Raw genomic sequence first — 15,761 nt, forward strand, 5'->3', positions numbered from 1 at the left:
TTTCAAGGGAAAAAATTTAGTCCCCGCTGCCCCCAGCTGAATACCTGAGGATATTGCATTTTTAAAATACATTTCTGAGTTAACATAGTTATGGGAAATTATTTTTTTCCTGTTGTTGCTTAATCTGCCCTCCCTACATATGTGACAGATGGCACTGCATTTTACATCTAAAAATAATTATTTGGATGGGGGGGGATACTGTTCCTCTCCCTGTTTTTATCCCTCTGTGTCAAGTTAGAGGCTGTATCTACATCACTGTAATCCTGATAGATGACTGTAATATAAATGGAGATACATATGATCTCCCGTTACCAAACATTACAATGGGATTACAGGAAGCATTAATATTGTATCCCAGAGTGTGGGTTAATTATTTTTAACCCATTATAGCCTAAGTATACATTGGAATTTAGTCCTCTCATTTTCAATAATTTTATGAGGAAATATGAGTTTTTAAATGTTTTCCTGATGCATTTTTAAGATTGTCCCCATATTGCTTTCATGATTTCATCTTTCTGAGAAGGTATTTTTCTTTGGACCTGTTTGTTCCTGTGACTATTATGCATAGAGGGAGTCCAGAGCTAGTGCAGAAGGGAGAGAGTAGTTATTATGGAGAATGCCATCTTTATAGAATACTCTTCTGGTTCTCCATTACACCTCTCAGTAGCCCCTCTTCCTGAGTATCCCAAGATCAGAACTTTGTGTAGATTCAAGGACAGGGAAGAGAAGGTGGAGCTATGGAGTAGTCTATCTCTCAGGCATACTTCTCCTTCAGACCCCGTACATTTCTGATCAGCTATCTGGGATGAAATAACTCCTTCTGGCTCCCCTCTGTAGCTGCTGATGCGCAGCGATGTGAGGAGATTAGCAAAAAGTGCTATCAGCTTGGACTAGGGTGAACAAATGTCCCAATTTTATAGGGACAGTCCTGATATTTAGGGCTGTGTCTTATATAGCTGCCTAATACCCTCCACCCCCGTCCTGATTTTTCACACTTGCTATCTGGTCACCCTAGCTGGGACTGAGGTAAGGACAGTAGGGTTACTGTGGAGAGGCTGCAGAAAAGAACAAAGGTTCTGGTAGATATCTCTGAGTTAGGGATAGATTTCTGCATAGATTCTTGAATTTTGCAAGACCACACCACTTGCACAGCTCACTAACTAACAAGAGAACCTTCTCAACAACAACACACAACCACTTGCTCCTGTGTTTAGTGAAGCCTCTTCCATAGTCAGCCCTGCTTCTTCCTTCCCTTAGGAAGTAGCCAGGTCTGGTAGGTTTTGAGCTCCACCTTTGCCTTTCAGTTATTTCTGCCTGGTCCTTGAATCCAGTATCATAGAAAAGGGAAGAGGTTTTTGTCTGACTCTTTCCAGGTTGCCCCAGATAGGTATTATACTGTCATTATGAATATTTATTTTAAAAGGGAGAAAACAACCATATTTGATTCTCTACAGTTACATTTTAAAAACAGTAGAAGGCGCAATTGCATATGCACAGTTGTGCATGTGGTCTGGTATTTGCACATGTAAGAGACAAGTTAAGTGACTCTGTGGTCATTTCTGTATGCAGTTCCTGGTTTGTGTGGGCAGTCATGGTAACTGTGTGCACAAGATGCACTGGATACAGTTCCATGTGTGTTTGTGTGCACAACTCTCCTATTTAAAAACATTCATCTCTATTCACTTTATTAAATTAGTATTTTGAAAATAGTGTCCCAAAGTATCATATTTCTTATTTTGCTAAGAATATATAAGAAATAATAATATAAGAAATTATGTTATTGTCTTTTATCAAAACATATGCATTTTTAAAAAGTAAAGGACTCTTCTAATAGTAGTGTTAAGTTCTGTTTTGAAACAAGAATCAGAGTAAAGTTGCAAATAAACCATTAAACCAGCTGATCTCAATACAATGATCTTTTCATTTAATCTATTAGAGAAACATTCTTAGACCTCAGCATCACCAACAGATATGAGAAACATTTGAATAGTGCCATTGAAATCAATGCCATTTCTACTTAGCCTTCTTAAAAGAAAATGACTTCACGAATATTAACTATCAACTAATTAAGACATAATTAAATGCAAATACTACTTAACAGAAGTAATTGAGAGAGAGGCCTGTGGTTAGGGAATTAGTAACTGATTTAATACACACAGCTAACAGCATCACCTAAGCAATAAATTGGACTGCAAGAACTACTGTAGCTGATAGTGATTGCAAATGAACTGTAGCTGTTTTGTAAATTGCTATGTAATGCCACACCTTGAAGATCCTCAGTTTTACAAGAATTGTGTTAAGAAATCAATGCAGAAAAGCAATTAAATTGTATGAACCTACTAGATTCTTATGATTCCTATGGTAAAGAAAACTAAAATGAATCAGTTTCTTATTAGTTAGTAAAACTCCTATGAATAAAATTCCTACCATGCTCCAAGTCATGCTGACATTTGGGAATGGACACCCACTAGAACTATACCAGTTTGTTGATAGATTTTACTCATCTTCCACTTGAAATGTGTTGTCCCAGTTCAGCTGTGACTTTCCCCCTCTTTTTTTGCATATATTTGTACAAAATAGTATCAAATCTATGTTTCTGCTGTATTACTGTGGAGAAATTTTAAAGGACACTAATTTTCAACTTACGGGAAAAATACAAAGAAATAATATCCACTAACTTGTCATCCAGGGATCACTGAAAACCAACGAGGCAATCAGAGTACAATGTATAGAACATATATATTTTAGTCAATGATCCACAAAATTTCTGAAAATTGTCAGTGCGTGTCAGAGAGAGAGAGAGATTCTTCCATGTCATACAAGTGGTCATTCAAGAACTGGAATAGAAAAGAATTTCACAGAGAAAAATAATAGTTTTGCTATTATTAATAGGACTCTCCAATTTTGTTATATTGATATTAAAGCTGCCTTACAGTCTCTCTGATCTTTAGACAGAAAAATAGGAGCAAATATTGTCTAGAGCTTATAAATGGTGCTGAGGTAAACAGAAGATTGTATAGTTCTTTGTATGACAACCAAAAATATTTACTACAAGGAAATTATTGAATTGCTAAGAGCAAAAGAGCAAAAGTTGAGCCTTTGCTTCATGGGCTGTTTTACCTCCAAAACTCCTTCTTAAAAGGCTGGTATGTTCAAGAGGACTATAAATAATGACAAATTGCAGGTAAATGTCTTTTGTTCTGTCTACAATGGTTTATTTGATTAGGTTTCCAGCGATTAACTTCTCTACTACCCTTACAGAATGAAAACTGGGTCAGCTTCTGCTGGTAGTGCATGGATTTTAATTAGAGACATGTAGTGAGAGAGAGAGTGCCTTCCTCAGTCAATACTATATAAGAAAAAAGGTGAATTGACTAAGGAACCTTCAGTTTCAGTGTGAGGTGTGTTTCATTCTAAATTTTCATTCAGTGCCCCAGAGGCAGTCAGAGAAAGATGGGGGGAAAGGAGATAGCAAAGTGCTTTTGTCTCTAGCAGCTATCAGGTTCATAAAAGGGCAGAAATAATTTTTAACGTGCAAAATATTATGGACTTCTGTTCTTTACAATGCATTTGTCACAATTTTAATGTACCTCTCTCTCTTCCCTATTAGTCATTATTGGCTGCCACAGTATGTTTTGGAGGGAAAGATTAGTGTGAGGCCCTGGTCTACACTTAAATGTTAGCACTTACACTGCTATGTCACTTGGGTATGTGAAAAATCCACACCCCTGAGCAACATAGGTAGGTAGTGTAGTGCTATGTCAACAGAAGAATTCTTCTGTTGACCTCACCCACACCTCTCAAGGAGATGGAGAACCGTCCTGTCTACACGGAAGCACTACAGTGGCGCAGCTATAACGCGGCACCTGTGCCGCTGTAACAATTCAAGTCTAGACAAGCTCTCAATTGTAAATACAAAGCCAGAACTTTATGATTTCCAGTACTAGACATGCAGGGTTTTTCCTCTTCTAGAGAATTTTGGGGGAATCTAAACACTGGTATGAAAGCTAGGAAATGGTAGCTGTCAAGCATCTCATACTGTATGTTGGTGGTTTTTGTAATCTATATAATTACCCATTCAAAATTAAACTGAAAAGCAGCTATATCTAAGACAAAATCTTTAAAGGTGAAAGTCTACTGTGCTAATTCAGGTTTGTTCCAAATTTGTAGTGATTTCCCATATTTTATTTTATTTTTACCTGCCTTGCTTGAACTTTACCTTACGTTGTGTGCTTTTTGTTTGGTTGGTTTCGGTTTTTTGTTTTGTTTTGTTTTTTTCCAGAGTAGTGTGATAACTATTGATTAGCACAGTGGTTAGTTACATCATTATAATCCCACTTTGACATGCTTATAACTTTCTGAAACAAAACTCACATTTTGGATTGAAATTTCCCTTGTTTGCTCTCTCTGCAGAGGTGAGGCAGGAAAACATTTTTTGGACATTTCTGAGTTACAAGAGGGTAAAAAATGCATTGTTCCCACTTAAAAATATAATCACATTCTTTTCCCTCTAGGAATACCTCAAAAACTTTGAAAATATGGCATTTAAATAATCCTCAGTGAGGAGTTATATGGTTCGCTAAATTTGATGAGGAGTGGGGGAAGAAGTGTTAAGAATAAAGTTAGCAGCACATTAAAATCAATTGAAGAAACATTACAGAAACTTCCACAAGATTACATATGTAGGCAGGTTTATCCCCACATCTAAGTTAAGGGCCAGACTGTACTGGATGGGCACAGAGCATACTCTGCAGCTGGGTCCCACATCACACCCCTAGCCAATTTGCGGTCAGTGGTTGGCTCGCTGTGAGGATGTTAGGAAGGAAGCAAGAACTGCAGTTATGCCCATCTGTTGCATCAGAACTCAATAAAGAGAGATGGCTCCTTCTGTCCCTGCCCACTATACACATACAAACAAGGGCCAGGCACGATCTTTCCCTAGGCGCTGTCTGTCTATATAGGGAAATTACATTGTGTTAGAACAGGGCCCTGAGGACTCATAGTAATTAGCACTATATAAACTTTGTAGTAGGAATTGTTTTTAACATTGTGTCGGCTGCTTGTGATTCATTCTATGGTATACCACAGCTGGCTGACACAAATTTAAAAAGGATGGCCCTGTCTACACTGAACATTTTATATCATGTTAATTACTATATTTCCTCAGGGTCATGTTCTAACATTCTATAACTTCTGAGTATAGACAATCGCTGAGGGTATGTCTACACTGCAGTGTAAACCTGGGGTTAGTAGAACTTAAGTTAGGAGACCCTGGGTTTGTTAACCTAGGGCTTGAGTGTCTACACTTATATATAGCCACAGGTTAGGAACCGTTGAACCCTGAGTCCCAGCCTGGGTCTCCCATGTCTACATTGCTTTATGCAGGCCCGAGTCCAACCACCCATAGCCTAGACGCACTTCCAAAGTGTGGCCGTTCTAGCCCTTTGTTTGTGGTGCAATAGGAAAACTTGACTGTTCACCAAACTTGACTTCCAGAGGACAAAGAAAGTCGACCGATGGGATTTTGGCAGACTCCCAGAGTACGAGTCCATTGAGGCTGCATCTACACTGAGAAAGCAATAGGTATGTCTACATCGCAGTTAGACACCCAGGGCTGGCTTGTGCCAGTTCTTTCAGGCTCATGGGGCTCAGGCTAATGGGCTGTTTAATTGTGGTGTAGACATTCTGGCTTGGGCTGGAGCCTGGGCTCTAGGACCCTGTGAGGTGGGGAGGATCTCAGAGCTCGGGCTGCAGCCCAAGCCAAAACATTTACACCCTGATTAAATAGCCACACAAGCCTGAGTCAGCAGGCATGGGCCAGCTGCGGGTTTTTAGTTGTCGTGTAGACATACCCAATAAGGCTTGAACCCGGAGTCCCAGCTTGACTCAGGCTTGGACCTTCCAGGACTATGGGCTCCTGGGGCCCTGGCCGAGCCCTGGGTTAGCACGAATTGTGTGTAGATGGAAGGGAGGTTAGGCTTGAGCCTGAGTTTGAACCATGAGCTTACATTTCAGTGACGATGTACCCTAAAGATACGCCTACAAAGGGTAAAAGACCCATGGCCATGGCTGACCTGAGTCAGCGGACTTGCCCTGGCGAGGCTAAAAATCACTGGGTAGATATTCAGGCTCAGGCTGGAGCCTGAATATCTACACAGTGATTTTTCAGCCCCGGAACACAAGGACCTCGAGCCCAAGTCAGCTGATCCATGCCAGCCGCAGGTTTTTTATCCCGGTGTAGACATACCCTAAGTGTCTAGTTGTATGAGTTAATTAACTCCACTGATAAAGCTTGTTAGCTCTTAGTCAGATAACTGAAGAATAGAGAGCTACCAGCTCCACCTGCAAAGCCAGAGGAGCTTATAAACTCTATGAGCTGAATACTTGTAAAGCTTCTATTTTCTTTCCTTTTTTCTTCTCTTCTCATCTTTTCTTTAAAATGCCCATAAGACATTTTATGCAAAATCTATATTAATACTTAACTACATTTGTAGAGTTGGCATAACAAAAAATTAGAAAATGCAAAAACTAAGGTTCCAACAGAAATGCTAATTCAGTGGCTTTGTGTAGATATGCTTTGTGTTTGCTGTACACATAGAGGCCATATTCTCACTCTAGCAGCACAAGGCAGCTTTAAAGTTGTCCTAAGTGGCCAATTGAGGATCTCCTTGTGTAGTTGAATCCCCAGGTGCCACAGAGCGAACTCCAGATATTGCTGCTCTGAAAGCATTTTTGGAGAGATCTTGGTTGGCATCTGCTCCACTCCAGCAATTGCTAGCTGTTGCAATGGCCTCGTGGGGGCCACCGTAGGTGAATGTACTTTTATAGTAGTCCTTAGGTTGCCCTGGAAATTGTGGGAGGGCAAAGATGGTATAAAGTTGCCTTTGCCGTCCCTTTTCCCCTCTCCCACCAGATCCTGCACTGAGTGCAGGTTTGCCATTCCCAAGGATTGGGACCTGTATGTGTAGTAAAATATGTTGCATTGTATGTCCAAAATATATGCCATAACTCACCCAGCATATGTAGTGCTTTTGAATTAGCATTGTTTCTGAATCCTTAATTTTGCATTTCCTGATTTCTTATGATTTTAAACATAGTCTAAAAATGCTTGAATGCAGTATTTGTGCATTTAATACATCAAATTTCCAGCCATAGCATTGTGACCCTAATCAACCTTCCTATTTTAATATTTCATTACATTTGTTTAGTCTCTATTTTTTATTAAGTCAGAAATAGCAGTTTTTGTATCAAGCCCATGTTTCCTGTGATCTACTTAACAATCACATCTGTTGTACCTCAGAGGAGGCCATCATAGGACACTTCCAAGAAGTGTAGAAATCTCAAGATACCACCACAAGTTGGCACTTAGACATTTCTTCTTTTACAGCCTCAGAAGCACAAGTACAAACATTAGGGACTGACTTCAACCTATTTGGACTCTAACCAGTGCCAAGGCACAAATCTGTACAATGTTAATTTCTAGGTTGGATTGTATGAGTTTTTGTTTGATGACCTTCAGCACGTGGCCAGACAGATTTTTGCAGACCTGAGGCTTCCACAGTCTACAGTATTTATTACTGTATGATGATTACATTTTGTGATAAATAAAAATTGTTTTGTTGGCATTTAAATCTCTCCAGAAATTTCATCCAGTTTATTGCAGTGACTGTTTGACTGTATGCATCAAGTTGTTAGGTTCTTGCCATTCAGGAACTCTTGTTGATTGCTAGACATGGGGCCAAGGCTAGGGTTTTCGTTTTCCTTGTGGAATGCTTCTGTTCCTATTGTACTTTAATCTTAGAGGAAAGTTAAGTTGTCTTGTGTGGCTTATTGAGTCCAATAAAGGTTTTACTTTACATTTGGTCTTTACAAATAAAGGGCCAAATGTTCCTCTACCTGCCATCCCATTTGCTTCAGGCAATTTTTATATGCATGCACTGTCTTAATAGAGCTGGTTTTATTATATTGTCTTCAGTGTCCTCGTTTAGAGCCTGCTTTGGGAGTGTAGTAGAAGGGATTGTTGTGCTAAACAACATCACATGGAAATTTACTCTGATACTTATGAGCACGAAGCCTATTCTGCTGTAGCAAGAGTTTGCCATTCACAGGGTGCAGCTGATCTGTATAAGTCTGACTTGTTGGTCTAAAAAAAATAAAGTGCTCCTTGCCGGTTGTGCCAGCTTCAGTTGTGGTGCTGGCACATACACAAATGGAGGGTGTCAGTAGCAGAAACTATGCCCAGAGGAAGCTTGTAATGATGTCATCCGTCACCCTTCCACTGGGAGCTGGCATGACATTGCCTGGGGAAGAGGGTGAGGTTGAGGTTAGGAAGACCACTGATGGGGTACTTGTAGAGCCCAAGCAAAGACTAAATCACCTCTTGGCACTTGTGGACTCCTTGAAGAACACAGCCTGGCCTTTCCTGTGGTAAAGAGTGAATCCCTTCCACCCCTCCTAGGCACAGAAGCTCTTGCACATGCAGTTTGCACCTCCCTGCACCAGAAAGTGAATCTAGCTTGGCATCTGCATTATACATTATATCATAGAAATATTGCCCAACTAGGCAGGCACTTTTTAAAAAATAGGAGCTGTCACTCAAAGCTGAATTTTAATGAATGTCAGCTAATTTATGAGAGTTTAAGTATCATGCAAATAAAGGAATAACATTAAAGGAAAATAGAAAAAAAGTTGAAAACATAGGAAAGTAAGTTAGGAAAGAGTTAGTAAAAGGAGCTGTAGAGGGAAGGAGCCAGAGCCCACTGAGGGAGGTTGTGGAGTAAGAGAGGGTTATGTGAGGCCTTTTACAAGTATGAGGTTCCATTGGGATTGCTAAGTGACTGTCATGGAGCCTGATGGGTTGATTTCAAAGGTTCAGATAATTTAGATAAGCACCCAACCTTTAGAATACTTATACAAAATGAGCCTCAGAACTTCACACGTCACTAACTCTGTCAAGGAGAGGTTTGAGGTTTTGCCTGTTGTGACTTGAGAACAAGTGTGAATAAAGGATTTGACAGGGATGAAACTGGGAGACAATAGTGCACCCAAAACAAAACAAGCCACCTTCACTGCCCCATTTTAGCAGGAATCTATTTTTAACCCTATGTCATATTATAGCATTCATTAACAATGCTGAGAGTAACAGTATGCCATTGTAAAAACTCTGATTTTCAGGAATTTATCTTTTCACACAAATATTTTTTTAAAGTTTGAAACTCAATGTGTACATTTCTGGCCTGTGACAGAGAGGCTTTAAGATTCATGTAGTCTCTATTTAGCTGGCTTCTTAATGGTTCAGATTATTTTTATTCTTTTTTAGTAATAAAAGGCTAACTTTGTGCTTGGGAGAAAGCAAATTTTTGTAGACTTGTGATTATCAGTACCCACAGCTCCCACTGACTTGACCTTATTGTCAAAGGTTATCTGTTATTAATATTAACTGGAGTCTTCACTGCTGAGACATAAAGAGCATAGTAACTATTTTTTACCAAATATTTTGTTGTATCAAGGACTAAATTCATAGGAAATCTTGATGTGAAATTATTTCATTGACATTAGCTATTAAACGTTTGATCGAATGGAATGGAATGGACTGTCTCAGTCAGTTCCATTGAGAGTGTACATATTTCAGTGAGATCTCAATGGATGAATAATAATGCCATAGAGTTTTTTCTATGCTGACATTTGATATTACAGGGATTCCGAGACAGCTATTTTAAAATGCTCAGCACAGTACAAACAAGAGAAATGAAAGAAGCAAACTGTAGTATGTTAAAGTGGCATTGACAGGCTGTGATCTTTCCATCTCGGTAAAGTGTTATAAATGGTGAATGGAACCTCAGAAATCCGTCCTGTGTAGTCCCCAGAATTATTGAAAGTGATTTCTAGAACTAGGTTCTCATTCTTTGATGCATGTACATTATGGTGACAAGACCATGTCTCTAGAAGACTCATTTTGGCCCCAAACTGCTTAATCCCTGGTTTTCCTCTGCTATTCAGGATGAGGATTTACCCTCAGGAGAAATGTGCTTCTGTCACTGTTAGTGAAACCTTTTGGTACCCATTTACTCATTTGGCAGTTTTCATGTACCTTGTCCCTGGACTTCATTCTTCACAACACTGTGGAGCCAGGAGCCTCCATCCATTTACACCTCTCTGTACTGTCCTTTGCCTAAATAGCTTCTGTGTTTTCCTCAGTGGTAAAGTTGGACTTCTTCTCAATAGCTGGTTCAGCGTACAGGGCTGTGCAATGAAGCCCATTCTTTTCAAGTTCACTAAAAGACCTCCAATGAAGGATTTGTTTACAAATCTTACACAGAAGTAATGATAGAGAATCTAGATCTAGAATAAGATCATTCAAGATAGATCTTCGACCCAATTACTTGTTGCAGAGTTCCTTATTTTAAATTAACTAGTGTTTTGTCCATTGTGTAGTTGTAGATTCCTAGTTTTAACTGTAGCACTTAATTTCCTTCCTGACATTAAATGTAATCCTGGTATTGGTGCTCCAGCCCCTACTCCCTTAAAAAAAATTCCATTAATGAGACTTTTTAAATTCCATTAATGAGACTTCTAACCATATAATTAGATGTGCACCTCAACTTGACCCAAGAGAACCCCAAAACATCTGTGGCCGAGCCAGAGACAGATGTTGGCCCTGGTAATTAACAAAGAGCTTTTAGAACCAAATAAGGAGCTTTGTTCCCATCCTGCTTAAACACTTTACACATTCTGACACCCAACTTTAATGCAAAGGTGGGGTTGTTTTTTTGTTTTTGTTTTTGACTGAGTTGTGCATATTAAAACACAGGGGCTGAGAAAACTACATGAACTGAAAATTAAGATTTTTTTTTTTCCCCTGAAACCTCTGGAAATTGAGCTTGCTCACTTGCCTGGCCCTAATATACTACATTGTTTGGGTATATAATATATTTTGTTCATGTGTATCATATATTCATGATTTCTTTACAGTTGCTATGACCCACACCCATATCTATTTCAGCAGAGTTCAAATTCTGCTACGTAAGTACATTTGAGAATTGTGGGATGTTCTTTTAACATCAGGCCATAGAAGACAGTCATTCTGATGGGTAATCTATTTACTTTGTTTTTACACAACAACAGAATCTAATTTATTTGTGTGCCCATCTGGGCTAGATTGCTCATTTTAAGTTAATTTAACAATGATAGACTGCTACTGGCCTTTTCTTTCCCAGGAGAAGAGGTTGACAGACAGCTGTGTAGAGATGCTATCTATCCAATTCCCATTGTCTGTGAAGTTCCATGCCCAAAGGATTGTGTAATCAGCATGTGGTCTGGATGGTCGTCCTGCTCTCACACCTGCTCAGGCAAAACCACAGAAGGAAAACAGATGCGAGCCCGCTCTATTCTGGCATATGCAGGTGAAGGTAAGGTTGCCTACTTCAGCAGTCTTTGTATTTGGTTCTGAATTGTTAATTAACTTAACAATGCTGAAATAATTCAGTGATCAGAGAGAACAGATTAGTACAGTGCATCCTTTCTTTTAAAATAAAATCCATTATTATTCAATTAGAAAAGTCTGTAATGTTAATTTTTAGTACAGGGTTTTTTTCTTTCTATTATTTTAATGAAATGGTTATTTGGTGTTTTTCTTTGCTTTAAGTAATATTGATTAGTCTTTTTGTCTTTGTACAAGTGTATCTTTCTTTTCTTATTTTAAATGCACTTTTTTGCTATTCTGCATTAAACCAGGGAAATGATTTACCATAAACAGACTCCAATGCAAGATATCTACAGGTCTTTTGTAGTCCTACATTACGCCTAACTTACTGCAAACACTTAAGCATAAGAATAAGTGGATCAGAGTTTTAGTGCATACAACAGATAAATTGCTTTTCCATATCCACAATCAAAGTTGTTGTTATTATTCATAATAATAATAATTTGCATGTATGTAGCATCCTTTCATGGAACTGATCCTGCAGATTTTTACTCGTGTAAATAATCCTGTTCATGCAAGTGCTCTCATTGCCTTCAATTTGGGTACAGTATCTGGTGCTAAATAAAAAACAAGATAAGTGAATATATACATAAAGAGAGCAGGTCAGAGAGAAGAAGGTAAGGGTTTCAGTGACAGGTTCATGTGTCTGCTCTGATGGTTCTGCACACTTCTTGTTAGGTGTATTGTTTTAAATATGCATTGTGTTTTAGAAAAAGGACTATCATATATGTGTGTCAAATGCTGCCTCGTCGGGCATACAGGCATCTAAGTGGCACACCACGTGCTACACAATGTTGGACAGTCAGAGGAAATTTGGGCCAAGAATGCTGGCACAAACCTTTATTCTTTCTCTCAGATTAAAAACTAAATTAAAGTGGGGCTAAGTTTGAGACTGCATCTCAGTGTCTTAAGGGTAGAAGCATTATGGGGATGTTGTAATTACATCAAAACCAAGCATTACATATCCAATAAATTTGGCGTTAAAATTAAACTTAAGAGAAATCCAAACATGCACAGGTTTGGAAATATTCAGTTAAGGCCCTCAGAATACTTTAACTCCCCCTAGGAGTGATGCTGTACAATAACCATACAACTATGTTTTACGTACAATAGTGTTTGTGGTCCCAAATTAGATTAAACTTAATTTTAAGGACACATTAGATTGCCTCCCACCCATCATGGGTATCACTAGAGCTACGATTAAGCCTGTGTGAAATGACTGTGCAAAGGAAATAGCTCATCTCGTCTGGTCAGGCAGTAGCATTGTCTGGGTTGTGGGCATATTTACTGATCAAACAGTATCCAGACAGGACTTTATTCAATGAACCCGCGAACAGACAAAGTATGAGACTGAATTCCCAGTGCATCGTACATACACAAGCACACCTAAAAAAAGTGAACTCTGGAAAATGATTATATCTAATGTCCTATTCCTTTTAGATATATTTACTGATACTATGAACTAAATCACCGGAACTCTGCTTCATGAACATCCAGCATTTTATAGGAGTTGCGCAAGCTTTCTTGAGCAACATGCTTGGGCTTTTGATTAAGCAATAGTATCACCAAACCCAGTGCTCCAAATGATACTGTTCTATGAAGTAATGTCATGTTCAGTTTTGTCATTTAAAAAAAAACAGAGCAATCAGGAATTGTACTACTGCAACTCGAGTCCTGTCACATTACACCAGATTCACAAAAGAGAAAACTTGTAGGTATCACGTTAACAAATAAATGGCAATCCTACAGTATTTGTTAATATTTTACTATTGGAAAATAGGCACTGCCAAATATCTATATTTTACAGAAAAAGAAGCACTTCATCAATGAAATCAGATAGAGACATTGTCTATACAGGGAAATTGAGTAATTAGCACTGCCACCATTCATTCGTTATTCACTTTTGAATTTTAAAGAATATAAAATCAAAGACAGTCTGCTATACTTACCCAAACAGTGCAACATCAGAGGGCCAGATTTTTAAAGGAATTGAGACATCTAAACATGAAGGTAGGTACCTAATGGGATTTTATCTGCGTCTTTGGGTGCTTAGATACCTTTAAAAATCTGTCCCAAGGACCTTACACATTACTGCACTGCTGCATCCTGGCTAGCTGCACTTGAAGGAGGATTCACCTGAAGGAAGAAGGACAAACAGTGTTGCACCCTTGGTTCCCCCCACAGAAATCCTGCAGAGTTCTGTCAGGGTAACCTCCAGGGGATTCAAGAAAAATGGGGAAGATGTAGCGGAGCTGACACTTTTGACCTTTACCCTTCAGAACAGCTCTGTTGGAAGTACAAGGGACAGTTTTTAATGATCATATAATAAGTAGCTGCTATAGATAGATCTACATGACAAAAGAGAAATGCTGTTTAAAAATGAGAACAAATGAAAGTGATCCCTTTCTCTTGCCCTATTCCAACATCTCAAAAATCACAATAACCAGATTTTGAAAAGACAGTTATGAGGAAAACCCCCCAAAAATGAAATTTCCATGAGCTGTTGGCTTTCATGTGTAACTCAAGACATTTGCTTTTAATTGCTTATTCAGCATTACAGGAAACAGAACTATTACCACCCTTTACTACTGCAAATCTTGACTGTATGCCTCAGAAATATAAACCTGATTTTAGGAGATGTTATAAATATAAAGGGAAGGGTAAACACCTTTAAATCCCTCCTGGCCAAAAGAAAAACCCTTTCACCTGTAAAGGGTTAAGAAGCTAAGACAACCTCGCTGGCACCTGACTAAAAGGACCAATGAGGAGACAAGATACTTTCAAAGCTGGAGTGGGGGGAGTGTTGCTTTCGCCCGGACCAGAGCAGGAATGCAGGTCAGAACTCTTGTAAAGAGTTAATAAGCAATCTAGTTAGAAGATATGCGTTAGATTCTGTTTTGTTTAAATGGCTGATAAAATAAGTTGTGCTGGATGGAATATATATATTCCTGTTTTTGTGTCTTTTTGTAACTTAAGGTTTTGCCTAGAGGGATTCTCTATGTTTTGAATCTGATTACCCTGTAAAGTATTTACCATCCTGATTTTACAGAGGTGATTCTTTTACTTTTTCTTTAATTAAAATTCTTCTTTTAAGAACCTGATTGCTTTTTCATTGTTCTTAAGATCCAAGGGTTTGGATTTGTGTTCACCTATGCAAATTGGTGAGGATTTTTATCAAGCCTTCCCCAGGAAAGGGGGTGTGTAGGGCTTGGGGGGATTTTGGGGGAAAGAAGTTTCCAAGTGGGCTCTTTCCCTGTTATTTTTGTTAGACGCTTGGTGGTGGCAGCAATAAGGTCCAGGGACAAAAGGTAAAATAGTTTGTACCTTGGGGAAGTTTTAACCTAAGCTGGTAAAAATAAGCTTAGGGTGTTTTTCATGCAGGTCCCCACATCTGTACCCTAGAGTTCAGAGTGGGGAAGGAACCTTGACAGGAGACATTGACTACCATCGGGAGTCAGGGTGTGCAATAGTAAAACAAAGAACAGTAAGCAAATGATCCACCTAAATTCCACCACAATCTTAAATTTCTTTCTAAAAAGTAGATATCCATGGGAGTTGTTTGTGCTCAGCCCCTCCAAGTATCATACTTGAGGCCCCGATTCAGCAAAGCATTAAGCCTGGGAGTAAATCTATCCTGATTCGGCACTGATTGGAGACAACAGGGTCTGGATCAGGTCCCAAAGCACCTAAACATGTGCTTTGCTGAATAGGGGTGGGATGACTCATGCTTAAAGTTAACTATGTGGAATGCAGGCCGTAGAGAGTAAATATGATTTATGAATAAAAGATAACCTTGTAGAATTGAAATACCATTACCACCATAGCTGAAGTATAGTTTTCACCTTCTCTTGGATTAAACTATATCATTTCAGATTATAACTTTTAGGCTTCACTAAAATTAGATTGGTTGTCATTTGCCTGACAGTAAATCCATTATACCCTTTAGTCACTTCTTGTTTGACAAATAATTAGTGACTTTTCACCTTGAGAAATACACAACAAAGGTTTAGGTATGCTTCCAGAATTGATTTCATCATTATTTCTATAGACAATGCTCTTCACACTGGAAAAGCATCAGATGATTTAGAGACACAAATTTATGATTGCTCTTTGATATCTTTCATGGTGTTGGTAAAACAGTGGGACTTGAACATTAATATTTTACTTTTTAAGTGTATTATCTGTACTATATTCAAAACTTACTAAAACAATTAAAAATGATGTGAATTTTCTTAGATATCTTAAACTGAAAAATTGCACTTTATATAAATTGATGCCT

General features: G+C 38.6%; 1 protein-coding gene across 8 annotated transcripts in view; it reads left to right on the plus strand.

Annotated features, from left to right (window-relative positions):
* THSD7A (thrombospondin type 1 domain containing 7A) overlaps nucleotides 1-15,761 on the plus strand; it is a 522,569-nt gene that overhangs the window by 384,388 nt on the left and 122,420 nt on the right. For all 8 annotated transcript variants that reach the window (XR_006289020.1, XM_043541145.1, XM_037890601.2 and 5 more), the window contains one exon: nucleotides 11,217-11,408. Coding sequence is in view for 7 of the 8 variants with exons in the window: in XM_043541145.1 (XP_043397080.1) it covers nucleotides 11,217-11,408 (192 nt within the window). In the remaining variant the exon portion in view is untranslated. The remainder of the gene's footprint in view (nucleotides 1-11,216; nucleotides 11,409-15,761) is intronic.

The sequence above is a fragment of the Chelonia mydas genome, chromosome 2, assembly GCF_015237465.2.
Source record: "Chelonia mydas isolate rCheMyd1 chromosome 2, rCheMyd1.pri.v2, whole genome shotgun sequence".
Taxonomy (NCBI): Eukaryota; Metazoa; Chordata; order Testudines; family Cheloniidae; genus Chelonia; species Chelonia mydas.